The sequence below is a fragment of the Ictalurus furcatus genome, chromosome 6 (genome assembly GCF_023375685.1).
Source record: "Ictalurus furcatus strain D&B chromosome 6, Billie_1.0, whole genome shotgun sequence".
NCBI lineage: Eukaryota > Metazoa > Chordata > Actinopteri > Siluriformes > Ictaluridae > Ictalurus > Ictalurus furcatus.
In genome coordinates, this window is record NC_071260.1 from 22533323 (window position 1) to 22557864 (window position 24542).

At 38.0% G+C, this 24542-nt stretch overlaps 1 protein-coding gene across 4 annotated transcripts in view; it reads right to left on the reverse strand.

The window, feature by feature from the left end:
• LOC128608935 (RNA-binding motif, single-stranded-interacting protein 1) overlaps positions 1 to 22819 on the reverse strand; it is a 66085-nt gene extending 43266 nt beyond the window's left edge. Inside the window, exons 1-2 of one of the 4 annotated variants that reach the window (XM_053627160.1) lie at positions 22802 to 22819; positions 16010 to 16172 (exon numbers count right to left, since the gene is read on the reverse strand). In XM_053627160.1, coding sequence (XP_053483135.1) covers positions 16010 to 16078 — 69 coding nt within the window. In that variant the 5' untranslated portion in view covers positions 16079 to 16172; positions 22802 to 22819. Of the gene's footprint in view, positions 1 to 4335; positions 5469 to 9363; positions 10205 to 16009; positions 16505 to 22801 lie in introns of those variants that run through there. The other 3 variants (XM_053627159.1, XM_053627161.1, XM_053627162.1) reach the window with 3 other exon arrangements.
• Between the last annotated feature and the right edge of the window lie 1723 nt (positions 22820 to 24542).

Consider the following 24542-nt stretch of genomic DNA (forward strand, 5'->3'; position numbering starts at 1 on the left):
CGCCAGCTCCGTTAAGATGTCAGCATTTAATCCCCGGCGAAACATGGCTTTTAGAGCGGGGTCATTCCATCCGCTCCGGGCGGCGACCGTGCGAAATTCGAGGGCGTAATCCGCCACACTCCGTGATCCCTGCGCCATGGACAACAAGTCCTCCCCAGTCTCCCGGCTGTCTGGAGAGTGATCAAATACCGTGCGGAAGCGTGATGTCAGCTGCTCAAACGTGCTGATACGGTTCCCTTCCTGTTCCCATTCCGCGGTAGCCCAGAGGAGAGCTTTCCCGGTTAAAAGTTCCATGAAGTGGATGATCTTCTGACTCTCCGTCATGTCTGGGTACGTGGAGAAAAACAGGGAGCACTGGAGTAAAAAACCCCGGCAGCGTGCGGGATCTCCATCATACTTCTCCGGCGCTGGAGTGGGAGGTAAGCGTGGGGTCGGCACCGTAGGAGGCTGCGCAGCTTGATTTAACCGAGCTACCTGCTCAGTTAGGTGGGCGAGACGGTGATCATGTTCGCTAAGCATCATGCCATGTCCCTCGATGGCGTTCGGCCAACGATCTCCCACTGCCTCCATTAATAGGCGAAGTATTCTGTCACCAACCTCGAGACGGTACGGAAGCAGGAGCGGGAGGCGGGTGAACAGCATAGGATCGGGAAGTTCAAGAAGCGTAGTCGTAGAGTAGGCAAGGGTCAAGCGATCGGGCGAACAATACAAATGGGGATATCCAGAAAGCGTAGTCGAGACAGAAAGCAAGGGTCGAGGATCACAAGAAACAACGAACTAGATCGGCTTGGTAACGCAGCAAACTAGGCTACTGAGCGTATACTTCGCGCCGATTCTAGGTGGATGTCTTCTCTAAGTACTAGTGTGTGATTGGTGCCAGGTGTGTCTGATCAGAACTCCGGGGATGGGGAGCGCATGCGTGCCTGAGAAGTGAGTATTGCATCCTGGGAATTTGAGTTCTGATCAGACCGAGCTGTGACACTTCCTGAGGAATCTTAGCCCATTCCTCATGAGCAATGGCCTCCAATTCAGTAATATTCTTGGGTTTGCATGCTGCAACCGAATCCAAGTATCATTCGTTCTTTTCATATTCAATTTCAGTTGGCTATGACTCGGAAGTTACTTGTTTCTTCACGTGTTGTGCTGGATAAAGTTCTTTTTTGCTGAAGAGCATGGAGCATTTCGTGCTATTTAAGGGAGCCAAACGTGTAACCCTCAGAGAGGACTGCAGAAACATTAACTGTGGTTAAACCAGTCACTCTTCCTGAAACCACAGTTATTAACCGCACGTAAATTTTTACTTTTAGACATTTTTCAGAAAGCGGAAAACGATCGTCCGCGAGCTCCTACACAACCAAAGCAATTTAGCTTTCTACATTATGATAATTTTAAATAAAAAACAAAATAAACGGACAACAATTCACAGTACTGATGAGAATACAGGCATCCTTTTCATTAAAGGAAGTCTCTGACACCAAAATATTAATGTTTTACTTCATCTTAAAAGGGACATTTCAAATCTAAAACCCATTCATATCACTTCACAGTTAACTATGCTCACAATAAAGATCAACTAATCTCACTGTAGAATTTTAAGGTAATTGCTCTTCAAAGTCACAAGATCTGTCAATATAATTGGACCAGGAGGCTATTTTTAACCTGTTATAAACTTGACATTTCAAATCCCTGATCGATGATCAAACCCACTCATATCAGTTCTATGTAGTTCCACTCATCAACTTGATGTGCCGAATAAAAGTTTGTGTTTTATTCTAGACAGTTAGCATACTTCAACATCAAGTTTAAAAGATCAATGAATCGCAATGAGCCAATGAAGTTTAACCTACTACAGACTGTTCATTTCAAATGATAAATATAAAAACTTTCACCTTGTATTCTCATCAATACTGTGAATTGTTATGTATTTGTTTACTTTGTTCACAAACAATACTTTGTTCATAAGTTGCATTTTCAGTTGAATTTGGGGAAACCACTTGAAGCATTCGTTGTGTTGAACTATTTCAATTGCTTTTGTTTGATTTGTTCATTGCAAACAGCTGAAAGTCTGTAAATTTTGATAATAAACTTGATTTTCAATGGGAGTTGAATAATTTTGATCCAGGGAATGGCAGTTCTGTGGGCGGAAACACCTTGTTAATCGGACAAGGTCCAAGGAAAATGGCCAGACTGATTTGAGCTGACATCAAGGATAAGGTGGCTCAAATAACTACTCTTCACAACCGAGGTGAGCAGAAAAGCAACCAAGAAGGCACAACACGTCAAACCTTGAAGTGGATGTGTTAAAACAGCAGAAGACCGCATCAGGTTCCTTTTCTGTCAGCCAAGAACAGGAATCTGAGGCTACAGTGGGCACAGGCTCACCAAAACTAGACAGTTGAAAATTGGAAATATGTTGCTGGGTATTTTTCTAGTCTTCGCCTGGGCTGGGCAATACGACAATGATCATTTTGATATTGTCGCAACACAATTTTCTGAGATATCACAGGTACAATTGAGGATTTCTATTAAAAATGATGTTTTATACAAATTCTGATTGGAACTGGCTAAATAGATGCTCATTTTTGTTCATAATGTTTAGTTTTTCAGTGTTAAATAACTTATTTTTGTAAATGTTAAATGAAAGTGTAAATGAACTGAGTTTTTTTTTATGCAACATTACTGTTTTGTTGCCATTTTGCTATCAAACCTCGTCTATATATTATAATACATATTATGAATCACAGGAATGTCCAGTATCATATGATATTTTTGTCATATCACCCTCCCCATTATATTTTTCCTGCTGAAAACTACTTAACACTATAACAGAGGATTCATTCTTCATCTCATGACATCCCTTGTACATTTTTGCAATGTAGTCTTTCACATCCTCTTAAAATAAAAACATTATCTAATCATCCAAATGGAGGACAAACGCTCTACCAGGAAGCGTTCTACATTGGTTGGAACTAAGCAAGGACAAAGAGCATCTTTGAGGAGAGAGAAGCCCTGTCCACTTTTACAGTTCTTTTTCCTGGCCATACTCCAGCAGACCTGGCTTTTCTGACCATCACAAAGACTGATTGTTCTTTACTGCTATGTGTTCAGCTCTAACAGAAAAGGAGAGCGTAAGTGAGAGAGAGAGGGGGAAAAAACGAAAGATGGTCTAATGAGGGGAGACTCTTATCGGCCTGCCCCAGACTCAGATAGCTGGCCATATCCGCACTGGAAATGCACTGCCTTACCAGTAAGAGGCCTCACCCTGAGAGTACCTAACCTCTCCCAGCTCAGCTCACACACTGCTAAACCTGGCTATGAGTGCACCTAATCCTCTTTAATCTCTCCCTTACTGCCAATCAATGCTCTGACAAGCTCATATTTTGAAATCTTCATCAACTCTTCATCATGGTGTGCCGCTTTTTATCATCATTCAGACTAACGCATAAGACAGAAACAATGCTACACAATTCTCCTAGGATTTACAGATACACTCTTAGACAAAAAAACAAACGAACAGTTCTTCAAAAGGTTCCTTAAGTGGTCATTGGATAACATGGGTTCTACATGAAACCCTTTCTGATATCCAAACACTCCGTCTCTTGTAGGCTTCTACAAGACAATCTTGAAGACGTCCAACAGAGGGACGACTGAAGAACCCTTAAAAGGTTCTGAAATGTCTAAGTTCACTTATCTCACTTATCCGGTCTCACCTGCCCTCAGATTAACCCCCCAGATCAAGACTGTAACTAGTGTAAATGAGATGCAGCTCAAATCCATGATCTCTAGACCTCACTTTTATCAAGCTGGATTCACAGGAATTAAAAACCGATTTAAATTTTAAAATTAAAATATGACATGGGAGATTTAGTATGGTAGCCTAAATAATACCATGTTCCTGGTATTAGGTTTAATATATTAACCTTTAAGATCATATCCTGATATTGTAAAACTATTGAGTCTGTGAATGAAAGGCTGTTAGATGGAATAAAAAAAATACTTAACCAAACAGATCGGAAGTGACTCTTATCTTTATAATCCACAACACCCTTCTACACAAGGTTAAATATAGGCTAAACGGCATACAATAAATGACAGAGTATATAGGATAATTTCTCGAATTCGTAGATATGTGCTTCAATGAAACTCCAGATGCATCTTCCAGCCTTTAGCATTAGTAATATAATCACACAGCCTTCTGTTTATATTAAGAGATAGTTACACAAAACTCAACACAGATTAATCCGGCTATACATTATTCGACCGGTAGGATCAACCCCGACTTGGTATTAGGCGGCAACATTAGTTACAATTAGTAAATAGTGCTTCTTCTTTTACCTGTTTACGATATGTATTTCTCAGCGGGTTGCCAGAATTCGCAAAAATCATCCTCGAACTCGATGTACTGCCGCAAAGATGATTTACTGTCAATTGTTATTCGCGCTCGTAAGTGTCAATATCCAAGCGACTAGAAGGTAGTAAAGTTGTATGCTTTATTCTATAAAACATAGATACCGATCGATGCTATTAAATAATCCAACTTTGACTTGTCGGCACACAAAAACTACCAATAAAAACACTATACGTTAAAATACAGTGATCATACATCCCACAACCGTCCTCAAGTTCGATTGCCCAACCCGTTTGTTTAGCTCCGTTCATTGATCTGTGTTGAGTTCCCCACAGAACAAACCCTCCCACTACGGAACAAACCATTGCGCTATCTGGCTAAGGGGTGTCTCAAGCAAACAAGAACTCAATATGAACAAAAAAATCGTGTTTTTACGTGTTATTTTAACAAAAACGTAACCAAGTCAACCAACCATACGAGTCCGTGCATCTGATATGTTATATAAAATTCCACGTTTTCATATAAGTGATTAAAACCCGGACTCCCCCCTGACTTCCTATTCTTCCCTTAAGCGTGCATACTTTACATTCCTCCGTGCGGCCATTACCTAGTATGTGGTTTGTATTTTCTGGACTGGATTAACACATTTTATACTACAAAATGACCATACATTTATTAACCATTTTTTTTTTCACTGCTTCCTTAAAACAGCTGTACTTAGTAAATAAGGCGCATACTTTTTGCGCGGTCTAGGTCTAATAGAAAGTTCAAAGAAGTAAGAGAAACTGAACTGTTTGTTAATGATCTAAACTGATCTATCTGTGTTACTATAGCCTATAATTTATAAAGCTGCTGTCAAAGCCTGTATGAGGCATGGCTTTTCACGGCTGTTTTCATAAAAGTAAAATATGTACCTTTTATCCAAGATAAATACTAGATGGGTAAAAAAAGAAAAGAGTAGAAAACACAACTTTGTAGTAAGGAGGATGGACATGCTACAGTCACAATAAGCAGTGTTAAAAAGGCAAAATGGTCTTCTACAATCCACAAACTGGCAGCACAACACACACACGTCCATTTTCGTAATGGCCTTCCATTAACAAGTGTTAATGCAGCTTATTAATGCTATGCCTACACATAAACCTAGCCCTAACCTTCACCTCAGTAACCAAAAGGAAAGTACATTATATATATATATATATATATATATATATATATATATATATATATATATATATATATATATATAAAAGCTAAAGCTTGTGTACAAAGCTGTCAAAACTGTCAGATATTGTCAGATAACTGTCAAAGTCACTGTCAGGTATATAGACCCCAGGTATATTGTCATGCAGTCTAATTGTAGTCAGAATAATTACCATCAGACAAATGCAAAAGAATCATATAAACATTGATCTGGTTTCCCCAATGGTGTAAACACTCTAGCCTCCAGCCCATATTATTCCTGCAAGCTCTCTTTTGTTGGTCATTTCTCTTGCTTTCATCTCTCATTTCAGATGCGCTCTCTGTCTCTCTCTCTCTCGCTCTCTCTCTCTCTCTACCTCTCTCTACCTCCCTCTATACCTGAAACCTGTCCTCAAACCTCACCCGGCATTTCCTGTTATCTACTAAAATATCCCCCGACCTCAGCACTTTCTGTCTGCTGTTCTAAATTCTGATGTGGCCTTAAGCAGAGCACTGCATTCTGAATAATCTCCTCTAACTCGACTACTTCATCCTATCCTGTCAAACTTTACATATAATACACAGAGCAATACACACACGCCCGATGAGTACCATGCCAGCCAAGCAGAGACCTAATTTTATTACATCCTCCACATGAGTTGAAAATTAAGTATTAGCCCTAGTAATGAATTTCATAAATAAATAAATAAAAACCTGTTATTGTTCAGGTATCAACTGCAATGAGTGTTATGCTTTGTACGTTAGTTTCAACAGACCTGAACAGCTTCCATTTTATCAAAGCAAAGAGCTCTGCCTGTATATCTACTGCATAAACAGATACAAAAACTGGACCTTTCAATTTACTGCTTGGCACAGGACTTAAATTCCATCTGTTGGTTAATCCTGCAGTGTTTGACAAATTTTTGATGTCTTGCAAACACAGTCCTCTATGGCCTGCCTCATGACTATGCCCCCTGTCTGACCACACCAATCAAAAGGTGTGAGATTATAGGAAAATAAACAGTGATGGCGTAGCATGATGCGGCCTGGCATGACAGGGTGGTGTGTTGAGACCAGATTATTGAACAACACGTCATACTTTTTAACTGTTTATAATTATAGAATATACAGTCATGTGAAAAAATATGTACACTCCATGGAAATTGTTGGCTTTTTTGACATATTTGTACAAGCATGTCAGTCAGCACACTTGTGACCAGATTTGCGAACTCAACAGAACTGTGGTATAAAGAAGACCAATAAACGATTTTTAAAGTTGTTACAATGATATTACCACTAACCATCCCCTCTACCTAAGCTTAACCTGGGGTAAATTTTGTAATGAGGTGTAATTAGCTGGCTTGTGTGAATTCTTATAAATCTTATCAATGTTATATATAATAAAAACATATTCTATAGCAGAAATCTGAAATTCAGAAAACTGAAAATGTTTAAGGTCAGCAGTAAGTGTACACATAAGTGTTTAAAGTCAGCAGTAAGTACACGTAAGTGTAATAAATTTATAAAGCGAAAAAGTCATGAGTAAGGAAAGCTTTATCGTGTCTGGATGAGGTAGTATCAGGTTTATGCTGAAATTTACTTTTGGTCATGAAATTAGAATAGGTTAGAGCTTCACATGATATTAAACTTTAATTAATTTGAAGTAAATTTAAAGGTTTGAACTTGTGTGCCTTATGTAGATTTGTTTCAATACTTCTGCAATTACTGAGCTGGTCTCTGTCTAAGCTGAGTGATAAGAATGGATGCCAACACAATGGATGCACAATACAATGCTGAACTGGAAAGACACATGGGTTTCTTCACAGTGACCTTTCAGGCCACTGTGAGTATCAGCTAATATGAGAAAAGGAAGTTATAGTCAGCCAGAGAGCAATCTTATTGAAATATGTTATTGCGAAGTCAATTCTTTTAATATTTTAAATCACAAGCATAATAACAGAAAATAAGTAAATAGTAGTAAAAGTATTTTTTCTTAAATATTACAACACACCAGTATGGAGTCATGACATAATTCAACTGTAAAACTACAGTAACTCAATCTGCTCAGACCCAAAAATACATTCTAAGGAAAAAATAGCAAGCTCTCTTCAAGTTGTCAGAATGTTCACAACTTTGTCTACACCAATACTGTCTAACAGTGGTGCACAGTGAAGGCATTTACTCATACAATTTTTCTTTTAAAAACAGCATGAATGAAATACAGAACTCTTTGATATGATAGAACTATCAGTGCAGCATGCACAGAGAAAACACCAGCATGGGAAAGCTTAGGCTCTCATTTATACACGTATCACAAGACTCGACTTATTAAAACTTTTAAATTATAATGTTCTGATTGACGCATCTGCAATTTTAAGATATTCAACTATGTTGTGACCTATGCAATTGTATATGTATTGTATTGTATATGCAAATAAATGTAAATAGCATATTTATAATATTCACTTAATTTTCAGGAAAATGGTAAGTCTCAGTAAGTACAGTATTGTGCAAACGCCATGTACCGAAAATCTAGGAAGCAAAAGTGCTTTCTAAATTATGAAACAAAAACTTTCCATATGTCAAGTAAATTACTATAAACAGTGGTAAACAGTCAAAAGAAAAATAAATCCAAGAAATATTTTGGCCACCATTTGCATCAGTTTTCTTCATAACCCTGTCAAGCATCCATCCTCAACCGCTTATCCATTATCGGGTCGCAGGGGCAGCAGCTCCAGCAGGGGACCCCAAACTTCCCTTTCCCGAGCCACATTAACCAGCTCTGACTGGGGGATCCCGAGGCGTTCCCAGGCCAGTGTGGAGATATAATCTCTCCACCTGGTCCTGGGTCTTCCCCGAGGTCTCCTCCCAGTTGGACATGCCTGGAACACCTCCCTAGGGAGGCGCCCAGGGGGCATGCTTACCAGGTGCCCGAACCACCTCAACTGGCTCCTTTCAACGCAAAAGGAGCAGCAGTTCTACTCTGAGTTCCTCTTGGATAACCGAGCTTCTCACCCTATCTCTAAGGGAGAGGCTAGCCACAATCCTGAGAAAACCCATTTCGGCCGCTACCCTGTCAAGCAGCTTTATATAAATTGGCTGGTAAGTTTTCCCAAAATGTTTTGGAGAACATTCCACAGTTCTTCTTGAGATGCTGGCTATCTCACTTGTTTCAGTAGACTCAGAAGATATTTGATCTGAAAAGTGATTGGTTATTCTTCTTTCCTTAATGATACTTTGTGAACAACTCTTTGCAACATTTATGTTTGGATAATTTAGTAAAATGTTTTTGGTTTTTTTCCTGCCACACTAGTGCAAAAGACTAACATTAAAGACAAAATGTATAAATATTTCAGGGTGTCTAACAGTTTTGCACAGTACTGTACATACACCCACACGGAATAGGCCATCATGCAACATACATACATGCTGATCACATTCTTATTGCCTCTTTCTCTCCCTCTCTCTCTAATATAGCTCACCATTTTGCGATGGATTGAGATGAAAGTGCAATGAATATTCTGCATGAAAAGAGAAGTGGTTAGTAAAAATGAACCTGCAACTGGGCTGGGCAGATTTCTCACAGCTGCTCCTGATTGGAATGGAGTGCTGCTCTGTTCTCTCTTATTATCTCTTTCACTCTCAATTATACAATTATACAGCCTACATACCATTCAATACTAAGACATGACAAAATGCTACTTCCTGTTCACTCCCTCTCTCTTTCTGCTTCCTCTGATTATCATACACAGCTTCTTTCAGTGACAGTCATAAGACAAATCTTGAGTAAGAACTGTGTCATAAGTTGGAGTGTTTCCCAGATCTGCATTTACCTTTCTGCTTCTGTTGCTCAGGAACAGCCGAGGACCCAAACTCTTCTGAGGAGACCATGCAATCATCGTCAACTGCAACCGCCACGACACGGAGTGTCGGCGTGAACTACGAGCACACTGTTTGTTTATGTGTGTTTGTTGGGGGGAGAAGCACGTTGTACTGCCACACAGGAAGACAGCACTGTTTCGCTCTCACACGCACACATATATAGTGAGCTGTGGAGTATGTGCATGTGAGGGAGAGAAAAATCTAAGACATGGCTGGGGGAAGGGTTGGAGTGCTGAGTATGATTAGAAGTGGTACAGTAAAATGCAGGAAAGGCATATTATAACATTGTTTTAATTGAATACATGATATACATTGGATATAAAAAATCTACACACTCTTGATAAATGGGAGGTTTTTGTGAAGTGATAAAATTAAACTAAGATAAATCATGTCAGAGCTTTTCTCACCTTTAATGTGAAATTGCAAGCAAATAAAATGAAAAACAATCAGAAGCTTTTATATGGGGAAAAAAATGACAAATACAATAACTTATAAGTTATAAGTACAATAACCTAGTTGCATAAGTGTGCACACCCCTAAACTAATACTTTGTTGAAGCACCTTTTGATTTTATTACGTCACTCTTTTTTGGGTAAAAGTCTATCAGCATTTGCATTTCTTGCAAAAACATAACATCTAGATCCATCAAATTGTAAGGGCATCTCCTGTGCACAGCCCGCTTCAGGTCACCCCACAGATTTTTAGTTGGATTCAGATCTGGACTCTGGCCAAGCCATTCAAAACATTGATCTTCTTTTGCCATTCCTTTGTTGATTTGGATGTACGCTTTGGGTCATTGTTGTGCTGAAAGCTGAAAGACCTTTTCATCTTCAGCTTACTAGCAGACACCTGAAGGTTTTGCACTTAAATTGGCTGGTATTTGTAGCTATTCATGAATTCATGATTCCCTCCACCTTTTCAGTTCTGGATGAAAAAAGCAACCAGCATGATGCTGCCACCATCATGCTGCACTGTGGGTATGGTGCTGTCTGGGTGATGTGCTTGTATTTCACCAAACGTACCTTTTGGAATTATGGAATTATTATACCTTTTGAATTTGGTCTCATCTGACCATAACACATTTGCCACATTTTTTGGGGTGATTTAGTTGAGCTTGGATGTTTCTTGTTAACTTTTTTATTTTTCTTATTTCCCCTGAAATGTTTCTGATTGTTTTTCGCTTAATTTTTATATGTTGTAATTTCACAGTGAGGGTGAAAAATATTCTGACACGGATTTATCTTGGTTTAATTGTTTTCATCACAAAAACCTGCCATTTTAACAGGGGTGTGTAGACTTTTTATATCCACTGTACATGTGGGGTTTTTAATTCCACTCCAGCCCATGTAATAATGCCTGCAGTTATTAGTTTTGGTAGTTCGTTCCTTTTAAATTTATTAATGAACTTAGGCACTTCTTTTACCCAAAATGTAAGCCTACCCAGGATAACACATTTACTGAAGATGAATGAATGAACATGGTAAACCCATCACACAGCATGTTAATCAACATTTTTCTTTGTCCTCCAAGCTTCATATCTGACCACCTGCTCCTGCCTGTATGAAAGTAACAAAACGCTCTCATCTACAACTTCTTTGTTGGGTCCCGCAGGATGCCAGTTTCACTGCACACCTATAACTTCTACTTGGGTTGTCTTACTCAAATCACATTTAGTTTATTCATTTTTTCAGTACGCTGTTATCCAAAGAAATGTATGTTGATCTGATTAGATGAGGCTTTAGAACTTTGCTCAAGGGCCCAACAGTCAGTATGTTTACATGGACAACAATAATCCGATATTAACCCGATTAAGACAATACTCTGATTAAGAAACTACCATGTAAACAGCAATTTTTTATTACCTTAATCCGATTAAAGTCATACTCGAAGTAAACACAAATTGAATTAAGACGTGGAGTATTCCTGTTTTAGTCACATTATCGACGTGTATTACAGACATGTAAACACCTTAATCACACTAATAACATCGTGTGGGAGATTTCACCGCATTTTACGACAGGACATGTACACACACGGCAGTGCTCAACCGTTTTACGTCAAACAAGAGAGCACGGCTGTGTTCAAAACCGCATACTTACCTACTATATAGTAGGCGAAATACACGTATATAGTAGGCGAAATACATGTATCTCAGCTACTATGTAGTAGGTAAGTACGCGGTTTCGGATGCAATCCACGGCTTCAGGCAGTCGTCTATTTGCGCGTATAGCATGACAAATAATTAACTGCTCTTGAAGCTTTCGTAAAAATTAAAAATAAAAACACCCAAAACTGTATATGGTGCCATAATGAAGACGAACTGTATGTCGATACGTGAAATTCTGGAGGGAATGTCGGACGGCGTGGCGTGTGGACGTAATGACGTGTGCCGTTAATCGATCTGTGTTCTATAACATGTAAAACGGGAAAATGAAAGGAATATTCTAAAAGCAACTCATATAAACACCTTAATCACAATATTGTCTTATTCAGAATAAGGTCAATAATTAGATTACTGCTGTCCATGTAAATCTAGTCACTGACAGCTTGGCAGTACCATGATTGATAATCTTACAATCAGTAGTCCAGATCCCTAACTACTGAGCCACCACTGCCTTTACTGCCTTTACCTTACCTTTACTAAATGTACTAAATTTTAATTAGGGCAGAGATATTTTAAACAAGGCAAAATATTTTAAGCTTTACACTTTAGTCTTTGACATGCTTTTAATTTATTACCAAGTTACAGTTAGACATACTTCTGCTGAGATTTTTGGATTACTTGTTTTGGATTGATTATTTTATTGCTCCTTGAAATTGTTGAAATTATTATCCTATTATGAAATTATTGTCCTATTCATGGGTTGACAAACTGTAATAAACCAGAAATGAAGCAGGTAATGGGATGACCACAGAGAGCAGAAAACGATAATGAGTATGAAGTATATCTGACTGCCCAGAACTAAAACTGTATGAAAAAAACTATCCATTTGTCTTTCTTACTGTGGGTTCTCCAAGGCCAGACAGCAGACAGGCACATGATTAGAGCTAATGAGAGAGTCAGCTGAGGTGAGTTTAGCTTCTTGCAATGTGAGGAGACGGTAGTCTGGTGAAAACCCTGCATTCTATGCATTGCCACACACGTCCCCTTTAACAGAAACCCGAGCTCTTGAGCATAGAGCTGAGCTTAAAGGAATGTTTCTGCACATGCAAAAACATAGCCCTATTATAATGAACCTAGAAATGCTTTTAAACACCTTACAAAAATCAGCATTTGGCTGCATACCTAGCATTGAACCGTAATTATATCTATAAAATACTGAATTCAAAGGTTTTTCCAAATACCTTTTCATGGGACCAAAACTATAATAATAAAAAACAACTCCACAGAATGTTCACGTTTTAAATATAAATACACTTTGCTAGACCTGTGCACAATTTTGCATAATGCACAATGATACATATAAATATATTAATAAGTGGAAATAAACTAGGAAGCTGCATGTTTTACCTCACAAATATATATTGTTGTACTATCAAAGCTGGAAAATCAATGCATTAATAATCCAGACATGCAGGGATTATTAAATAAAAACAAATACGTATATGTTGCTTGAGGCAAAAGGAATGACATTGACATTTCTATTATCACACTCTGCTCTGGCCATTGTGCTACTGAGCAGCTCTGTTTTCTATGCTTATCACTTTTCATCAATGCGGAAATAAAATATTCATCTCATACAATGTCAGAAAGCAATAAACACTTGAAAAACCTCAGCAGCATTCAGCATTTACTCTGTATCTTCTCATGCAATTGAAGGCTTGCACCAAGCAGCAACAATTCAGCACTTGTTCAACTCATTTCACTTATTTCATTTCATAGTCATTTAACGACATGTTTACACATATCAGCATGGCAGGGTGATTACTGGTTGACCAGTGTGCATGTGTCTGATTGACAGTGTCACTGCACTGATAAGCTTTTGGAGAGTTTCCCCATGCTGGTGAAAAATTTCCAGAATGAGAATCATATGAACACAATAGGCATTCTTTCAGACCCGAGCACACATAATGAGCATGACCGCGCTGTGCTTTAATTGTGTACATTCTGCTGCCAGGCAACTATTCCAACTTTATTGTAAACTTTGTATAGACCTTTTTCAGCCTCAGACTAATGCAACTGTTGGCAAGCTCGGTGTATAATGTCCAATGGTAGTTAATGTGCTCAAATCCTTCTCTTCAAAAGCCCATGATTACGGAGACAGCCCACCAAAAACTAGACGTTTTTTTTCTTGGAGAACATGAAATTGCTTGTAATGGTATCGAAACAAAGCACTTTGCTTGTTTACTGCTAAATTCCTGGGAATTTAGGCACAGACCATCAGAATGACATTGTTTCAGTTTTAGCACAGCTCACAACAGTTGTTAAATAAGCACAACATTTATTTGCGTTCAAACATTTTCTCCTTTGGAACTCACTTGTAAATAATTACTCTTTTACGAAGCTAAATCAACGCATACTGATTTGATTTGAGAACTAGACACTTATTTCCCTAAAAAAAAAAGAAAAAAAAAGAAAAAGTTGACGCCATAATAGCTATAATTATTTTCAAGTCTGCTCAACGAATCAACAGGCTGTCGAGTTATGTTATATTTGTAGTCTTTATGGTGTGTGCATTTCATTCTGATATCTCTATCAGCAGATGTGATTTTAGATGAAAATGTGTGCTTATAAAATACTTTATTACAGACGGTAGTAACCAAAGTAGCTACAAGACGTTACCGACACAAACCTTTTTTTTTTAATCTGGTCTGTATTTTGGATACATTAACACTTATTATAATAATATTGTAACGCCAATGTTCAGGCAAATATTCTCTGGTTTTGGATATGTAACTCCTTTATATGTGTTGATTTCTGTATTTGGATGCAGCATGAGTGTTAATTGTGCATTATCCCCTTGCACATGCTTGTAACATTGTTATATCTTCTCAGTTTCCACTGTCAATATACGCTGTCTCACAGCCTTCTAGATCAAGATCAAAGCTTGCTGACACTTAACCCTGAAAGAGATGTGCCTGCAAATATACAATAATATGCTATTCTTTGCTTGTCTCTGTGTCTCACGAAAGCATCTCCAATAAAAAATAGACTTAAAAAACACCAGTCTAATTATAAAAAACCATCACTTCTCTAAAGACTGGACACTGAATGTGGATCATTCATTCTGCTCTATAACAGTTTATGGACTGAGTAATCTTTGTATAGTCATGAGCAAGGCACTGTTTAGAGTTATATGCTCTTTTGTATATATGGCTCAATCCACACAAAGTCAACATGTCGTAAAACAATGCTCGGTGTGCTGCCCTTCTGCTTCAGCGTTATCCAGCTGTGCCTATTTCATACAAAGTCCAGCACGCTCTACTGCATACTCCATTCTACTGAAACACTCCTTCTTACTATTTTAAATAAAAAAATAAATAAAAACCTTTGATATTTACAGTGAGCAATATTGTGCCGGAAGCTTAATTATACATTTATGGTTTATTAAGAGATGATCAGTCATGCCTCGATGACAGTACAGCAGCGTATTAGCCTACCCTCTAGCCTGATCAATAATTTAAAGAGAATGATAAGCCGTACTTTAAAACTGACATGAGCAAAAAGTTACTAATACATGTCTGAAACATTAAGTATGATTTTCACTCACTGGAGCGTAAACCTGGAATTAAAAATATTTTTTTAGTTCATATATAGGCTATAATGTCACTGATTACAGCAGCAGTTTCAGGAAGGCTGGACTGACACAACATGTGGCCAGATAAACCAGGTGCAAAAAGATGTATCATGCCAATAGACATGCCAACATCAACTCCACCTATGAAACGTCTCAGTATTAAATCCGGTGTATTAGTTATGTTTAATGTTGTGCAACAAATCATCTGAAGTACTAATTAATCTGATAAATAACATATCAGTAGCCTATAATGTAACATATTTGCTGATTTTCCCAACCCTGACACAAAATCAGGGTGTTTTTTTTCCAGTACAAACAACTCTAATCAGCTACAGAAGCAGAATCAGACTGCTAGAGATACAGGATGCATGCCATCATCCTCACAGCAACATCACCAATGTGGAAATAACACCTACAGTGTTTATATAAGACCAGCCAGACACAGAAGAATACTGTAAGAGTTCAACACAGGGGATTCGGCTGTGATACTCTTTTTGACTTAATTTTTTTTATAATACGATTGTTCACAATGTTTATTCGAGCCAGCAATGTGGAACCAATGTTGTCAGATGCGAGCCATGTAATGGCCATTGGAATTTACAGCACACACAAAACATAACCACACACACACACACACACAGAGTGAGAGAGAGAGAGAGAGAGAGAGAGAGAGAAACAACGAGAAACCGTCGCAGTAGCCAAAACGGGAGTGTTCCGCGAGCCCTGAAAATCCCAAACTTATTTTTGTCACATTTTGTGCGATTTCTGCTATAAAAAAAAAAGCCCCGAGTGCGTTACGAGTCCTTATTCAGCCCCATAGCTGTGTAGCTCGGTGAATACTCTGTATACTGTATCCTACCTTGGCGTGCAGGTAGGGCGGGTAATAGTAGGAGTATTGATGGTACATCTGCCTCCACACTCTGCCCATCAAGATCCAGTGACACACTTCTCTCTGTTCACGGGGCCAAAGCACACCGCCGTCCCGTCCGTTCAGCTCAGTTCCTAGTGCTCAGCGATCAGCACTGTGCGATACACACACACACACACACACACACACACACACACACAGAGTGAGAGAGAGAGACAGAGGTGAGAGAGATATATAGATAGAGAGAGAGCGAGAGAGAGATTCCGGTTAAAATGTTACTCTGGGCGGTGGAGCTGCGGTATATATGGCATACTATTCTTCATGTGTTTAAAAAAAGAAAAGAAAAGGAAAACAAACCAACACAATCAGGGTGCACAATTAATGCTTTTGTTGTGTGAATCTACTAATAAATAACTTTAAGCCCAACACCTTGGGTGGGATTCCAAACCTGATAAAAAAAATAAAATATAAAAAGATAATAAAAAATAATAAAAAAGATAAATCATCTATTCATATCAGATAGATAAAAATTTATCTATCTATCTGTCTGTCTGTCTATCTATCTATCTATCTGTCTATCTGTTTGTTTGTTTGTTGCTTTAATTTTTATTTCAATAATTTAATGTGTTATGTTGACTGACACCACACAAATCTTGCACATGAACACAGGACACAAATGGTCATAAGGTGTAGTACCATTATGCCTCCTATGTTTCGCATAAAGACCATCAAATAAGATAATTTCCCATGTCAGTGGATCTCAGCTAAGCCCAGGACTTAGTCTTATCTGTTCCCCCATTACGGCGGAGCCAGATTTTGGGATCAGATCAGTAGGAGAACAACTGACTAATCCTGGTCTTAGAAAAAAGCTTGGGGAATCCTATGTCAGTACCTCCAGAAATGAACACAAAAACAAAGCAAACTCTGCGATATTCTCGGAGGAGCTTGCAATTTTAAAAATTGCCACTAATTTTCTGCAGTTTTGGGCCAAGACGTGTCATGTGACATCATCACAATGCGCATACAGCCAAAGCCCTGGTCGATTCACATGCGTCGAGCATGAGTACAGATAAAAGGTCTCATTTACCAACAAACATCACTGCGAAAGAAAGAAAGCATGAACAACTCCAGAAGTGGCATCGAAATTTTGAAAAAAAGATGTAGCAAAATGAAGCATTTTTGACTAAAACGATCACACACAAAAAAACAAACAAAAACAAACAAACAAAAAAGAAAACGCTGCGAAATCTTGTATGGGCTGCTATGTAGAAACGTACAATTGAGTGTTTCCCTATTACAACAGCTTCCAAGCAGGACCCTATTAGAAAGCTGAGAACACTTAAGTATCCAAAAACCCCTTGAAGGTTTCTTATTTCTAAGAGTATTAGATAAAAAGGGGATATAGGGCCATTTCTAGTAAATAAACTAAAAACTATAGTATACAAGTTAGTTCTGGTCCACTAATTGAACAAGTGGCGTTCCAAGACTACTTATATTTAGTAGAACGGTTCTGGCACATTACACTGTTTGTATCACTCTACTTGCCTGTGTTTGCTACATAAAATTCCAAATCTAGCAATAGTTTGTTATACTGAAACCGTTAACCGTTACTGCACTCAATATGGCCTGTCAGTCAGACTGTAAGTTGGCGTGGCAACAGACAACTCTCTGTACAGCTGTGGCTTCTATAATATAAACAAATATAGGTACACACACACACACACACACACACACACACACACACACACACATAATATAATATAATACATAATATACATTTGTTTATACAACTGTTGTGTAAAAGTCATATCACATTTACAATTGTGCTGTTATACTAAATATCAGCATGGCTATGATTACCTGTGGCACTCATGCCTACTGCCTGATATTGCTTTTATAGTGCTTAAATACAAACTGAAATATGTTTTTTCAGATATAAATAATCCTTGTAAGCACCCCTACAATGGGCCATACCATTTTATTTGTAAATTAGCTAGCTAGAAAGCATATCATATTCACTATGTAACGCATGAGTTAGCGAAATCTGCCATTTTACAGTAAATAATATCCAGCTTAATCCTGAAAATCTTCCAAAGCACTGCAATAAATTAGTGTCCAGACGCTTTAGTTAGGGATGCAGGACACTCACAATAAATAGTGAATAGGGGACATTTTGCTAGGAACCATGTGTTTTCATTGTATTTTGCTCTTTGACCAAAGCTATGCATTAGGATACACTGGGCCCTTGGTTTTGTCCTTGGAACCCACAATTAAAGTTTAAATCCAGAAAACTACTGTTTACTCCTGCAGTGAAATGACGGAAAAGCATTTCCATGAGCCAGTGAAAATATATCACTTGTGGCTCTAACACTTTCTACATCAACACGTGAAGACATATCTGTGATTAGATGCTGTGCAGTTGAGAACTGCTTTAGTTGAATCAGCATTTGTATGCAGTATTTGTATGGCAGTGTGATTGAATGAGGCCATGAAGCTGGAGCGTAGCCAAACGCTCATGAGAAAGAGGGAGAGGGAGAGAGAGAGGGCTTCCTGTGCTTCTCCCAGAAACAGGAAACATCATGTTTTGAGCGCCTGAATAGAAAGAGCTGTGACTGAGCTAAACACTGGAAAGCAAGCAAGCATTAAACTTCTTAAAGCATTAAAATCCTCAAATTATAGTCGGAGATCTTTACTTGAACTGCAAGATCAGTTTTTAATTTTTTTTTTTTTTTTTTAGGTATTTCTATGTCATTTGAATCACAAGTTTGTGTGTGTGTGTGTATGTGTGTGTGTGTGTATGTGTAAGAGGAGGTGGATTGCGGGTGGCTGGGTGTTGGCGGGGATGGATGGACTAGAGGATGGGGCATGTTTTTATATCTTGGTGTCTATATCTGACAATTTTGCCCTTTTGGGGACATTTGGCTGGTACCAACAAGGAAACGTATTATTATTATTATTATTATTATTATTATTATTATTATTATTACAGTGCCCTGCACTAATATTGGCACCCTTGGTAAATATGAGCAAAGAAGGTCGTGAAAAATTGTCTTTATTGTTTAATCTTTTGTTAAAAAAATTCAGGAAAATAGTCTGCTCTTATGGATATCAACAATTGCAAACAAAACACAGGTTTATGGAAAAAAAAACTTGTTTACAGCTCTGAGTCTTCTCCTATAATACCTGATGAGGTTGGAGAATACATGGCAAGGGATCTTAGATCATTCCTCTACACAGAATCTCTCCAGATCCTTCAAATTTGGAGGTCCATGCTGGTGGACTCTCCTCTTTTGTTTTGGATAATTGTCCTGCTGGAAGATCAAACCATGGACCATTTTAAGCTTTCTGGCAGAGGCAGTCAGGTTTTCATTTAATATCTGTTGATATTTGATAGAGTTCATGATGCCATGTATCCTAACAAAATGTCTGGCAGAAAAACAGCCCCAAAAACATTAAAGAGCCACCACCATATTTAACCGTGAGCATGAGGTACTTTTCCATATGGCTACCTCTCTGTGTGCGCCAAAACCACCTCTGGTGTTTATTGCCAAAAAGCTCTATTTTGGTTTTATCTGATCATAGACCCTGATCCCATTTGAAGTTCCAGTAGTGTCTGGCAAACTGAAGATGCTTGAGTTTGTTTTTGGATGAGAGTAGAGGCTTTTTTCTTGAAACCCTTCCAAACAACTTGTGGTGATGTAGGTGACTTCGGACTGTAGTTTTGGAGACTTTCTGACCCCAAGACACAACTAACTTCTGCAATTCTCCAGCTGTGATCCTTGGAGATTTTTTGGTCACTCGAACCATCCTCTTCACAGTGCGTTGAGACAATATAGACACACGTTCAACTCCAGGTTGATTCATAACATGAACTTCTTAATTATTGCCCTGATGGTGGGCATTTTCAATGCTTTTGCAAGTTTCTTATAACCACTTCCCATTTTGTGAAACTCAACAACCTTTTACCCATTGTTATGAATGACCAAGGGAATCTGGCCTATGTGTTACCTCATATTTATACCCCTGGTATAAGTCATGGTTGAACAATTTCCTGTTCCTAGTCACCCAGGTATACTAAATAAAATAAATCAGTGGGAATATACTTCAAATATATATTTCTCATATAAATTGATAGGGGTGCCAATAATTGTTGCACACCTATATTTAACAATTTTTTTTTTATAAACCTGTGTTGTGTTCGCAGTTTGATATTCATGAGAGCAGAGCATTTTTGTGATTTTTTTTTTTTTAAACAAAATATCAAAAGCTTAAATAATATTAGTGGAGGGCACTGTATTATTATTTTATTTATTGACATTTTTTTTATTATGTTTTTTTTTTTTTTTTTTTTTTTTACAAAAACTGCAGCTTTTATTTAAAACCTTATAGAGTGAAAATGTTTCCTTTTGGTTACCGAGATTAAGGTTGGTTTAGATTTAGGCATAGCCTTAATTAATTTTGTGTGTGTGTGTGTGTGTGTGTGTGGGCTGTGTTTAAGATCTAGCGGAAATTATGGATTGTGATATAAGGCAGAGCTATGAGGGAGGCGTGGGAAGTGTTGTTCCAGGTGACCTCTCCTCTCAGAGCTCCTGTCCTGCCCCATCCATTACCTGCTGCTGCTTCAGCCTCTTCCTCACTTCCAGATGGAGCTGTGTGACACACTCATTTATCACATGCAATCATCTATTACTGGGTTTGGCATGGAACACAGACACAAGCCTAGACTTTCATACCCACCACCCATTTAGTGGAGCAGAATCACACAGTTAAGCAGCTCAAAGTGGAGAGAGTTTGATTACACAGAAGAGCTCATTTTACTGCAGGCTAAATGTCAGTGCTGCTATTTATTATAAATATTCAAACAGAAAAATAACCAAAACTAATTATTGTTTGTGAATACTTGAGATAGACTTTTCTTCTCTTTTTTTTTACTACTACTAAAAGAAGCCATTGGTTTCAGTGATCTGAAACACATTCTCTCTCTCTCTCTCTCTCTCTCTCTCTCTCTCTCTCTCTATATATATATATATATATATATATCACTGATGTATTTTACTACATTTTAGTAAACACCACCATGAAATGAAAACTTACATAGATTTGGTTCACCCAAACATTGGCTTGTACATTACTATGGTTACCCTAGAGAAGCAAATAACTTTCAATTTGGCACAGGAATGTAATTCAGTCATTTTTAAAAATGGGGGTTTAAACCAGGCCAGTTAAATAACTTGGAAGTTTTTAGTACAGAGTAACTTTTGATACAAAAATTATACCAATTATTCTATATTTCCTTATCTCTGTATTTACAAAAAAGTTGACAAATTCCTTAATAAAGTTCTTAACATTCTGTTTTTCCAAATGGATTATTTCTTTTTTTAAAAACAAAATATATTGCAACAAAAAATATAAACAATTAAGGTTTGATTAGATTTAGACTTGATTACAAAGCTGTACTTGATTATAAAGCAGAATGTTGTGGCCACTTTGTAGAAATCGAACAAGAACATGACCTTTTATTTTTAATAATGCAAGGAACTACCAACTTTGCCATACTGAAAATAGTTTAGCTTTTATTTCAACGTTGCATTTAGCATTTTAGCTATAGCTTATGAGTAAACTATGCAATGTTTTTAAAGCCATTCCTTAATGTCAACCTATAAATAGATCTAGTATTAAAAATGATAATAACATACAGTTTTGCAATTCCGTGGCCAGCAGTTTTGTTGTGCATTTGATTATGGTCCAGCACAAGTGACTTTGCCTTATATGAATAAAAAATCTCTCCTCTTTTTGATGTGTATAATACACTGTAAGTATGTGGTTAATTTATAAAGTTTTTGGATTCAAAGTTCAGATATTTTTGGGGCTTTCCCTGGTGCTGACAAACTCTTTGTTGTCATGGTAAGTTGCAAAACTCTTGATTCTCTGAGGTGTTTGAGTATTCTTTGTAAAGTGAATCCCTATTGGTAAGTCAGATCCACAAACCACACCCCCAGGAAACTAAGAGAAAAGCAACAGCAACTGAAAGTATTAGACTGATTGGCCCATATCATCCATATTCATGCACCTGTCAGTCAGTATTTCCTGTTTCGGGTTTAGGTGTCTGTATGCGTTTCATTAAATGTTAATGCAGCCTTTATGTATGGTTGCTTTTTGTGTATGCCAGCTCATATCAAATTACATATAATCTCAATCCTCATTGCTAATTTTTCAACTGTCAGTCTGGAATTTAGGCCTAGGTTTTATCCTGTGTGATTGTCACTCTACTCATACTAGTCCTCTCAATAATTCTGGGAGCCTTGAAGCTAGAGCCACAAATCAAACAACACCATTCTCAGTGCACACACACACACACACACACACACACACACACACACACACACACACACATTTATATATAAAAAGCAATACTGAATTGGTGAGTGAGTTTCCTTGGAAGGAGTACACACGTATAATACCTGGAAGTGAGACTTCTGAGAAATACTATGTCAGTTCATGAGTCATTTATGAAAACAGAGCACAACTTTAGCCAAGCTAAAGACTAAGCACTTGTGGTTTTTGATCCACTGGCAGGCATGCTCTTGTTTAGTACATTATCCTTACCTCACCTAGAACAGAGGGAGGTTTGGATTTTAGTATGGAACAGTTGTCTCAAGCTAATAAACATTCAGAGCAGCTTTAGCACTAGTCTCTCAAACTGCGCCACATATTGACTTGGCTATTTAGCTTGTGTCTCAGTGCTTGGACACTGGGATCCTGAAATGTGATCTGAGTACTCACTCTGCATTCCAGCACAAGCCCTGTCTCTCCCTCAGGATTCCTAAGCTCTCAGCTTTGGCCAGCTTCTGATCTCCCTCCCCCAGAATTCCCTTCTCTTGCGCCGTCTGATCTCTTCTTACTGCAGACCTACAGCAGTCGGTTTATTTTGCTGGCTCTCAGAGCACCTGACAGGGCAAAGATTTACCAATGTTCTCTTGATAGTTCTGCACTGTTAGAGAGTAAGCGAGAGAGAGAGAGAGAGAGAGAGAGAGAGAGAGAGTAAGTGAAGCATGGCACACATGTGTAGTCTGATTAGTCATCTAGTTCTTAGAAATGAAATTTGGTCATGTTACTGTAACTCACTCAAACTACTTTATAAATCTCTGAATCATGTAAAGCCATCTGCTCTTCAAATGATTTCAGTTCAGATGCTCCTCTGCTTCTTTACTGTTAATCCAAAGGCAGCCTTTGGGACATTCAGGTTTGAATATCATATATAATGCAAAGGATATAAAATGTCGAGTTGCCCTATGCGCAAAATGTCAGTGAATTCTCAATGCTGATTATTAAGGATAGGAGTGTAGTATAGGTTGTAATGGTTTTTATTTAAGATATAATGTGTCAGAATTAGTGTTGTGATTAATCAAAAGTACTCTTACCAGTGAATCATCAAAAATTTGTATGAAAATTTAAGGTGAGGGTTAGGAATAGGTTTATGCTGCAATAAATATCTTGAATATAGGCAAATGTATGCAATGTTTCTTATGGGATTATTATGAAACAGGTATAAATTGTTTATTAAGCCCCAGTTTCCCACTCATCAACTAACCTTTGGGCTCGGCAACTCCGGTTCTCTTTGCAGAATAGACAATTCTCACTGCCCATGTCTCCCAAGCCAATAGTTCCTCAAGATTTTTTTTTTTTTTTTTTACAGTGACAAAGTTACAATGCCACATAGTAGACTCCTGTTTTAGTCGCATTATGGACGTGTATTACAGTCATGTAAACACCTTAATCACATTATGAACGTCGTGTGAGAGTTTTCACCACATTTTGCGACAGGACATGATCACACACGGCAGTTCTCAACATTTTACAGCGAACAAGAGAGTTCGGCTGCGTCCCAAACCGCATACTTGCCTACTATAGGCCTGTAGTGGGGAAAAATACATGTATCTCGGCTACTATATAGACGGTAAGTACACGGTTTGAGACGCAGCCCACAGCTTCAAGCAGTCGTCTATTAGCACATATAGCATGACAAATAATTAACCGCACTTAAAGCGTTCGTAAAAAAATTAAATAAAAACACCCAAAACTGTATACGGTACCATAACGAAGACGAACTGTATGTTGATACATGAAATTCTGGAGGGAACGTTGGACGGCGTGGCGTGGTGACGTAATGACGCGGGCTGTTAATCTAATTATGTTCTATAACATGTAAAACGGGAACATGACAGGAGTATTCTAAAAGCAACTCATGTAAACACCTTAATCACATTATTATCTTAATCAGAGTAAGGTCAATAATTAGATTACTGCTGTCCATGTAAACATAGTCAGTGACATCAACCAGCATTGTTTAAGAGAAATCAGATCTGTGTCAGCATCCTACACTGAGGTGGAGTTATACACCATAATTATATTTGCACATAAGAGCATCTCATTCACTTTTGCACTAGGTCAGTGTTACACTCCTATTCAACAACTACAAACCTGGCCATTCATGTGATGTGCAGCTAAAGCTTTAGTGTGGAGC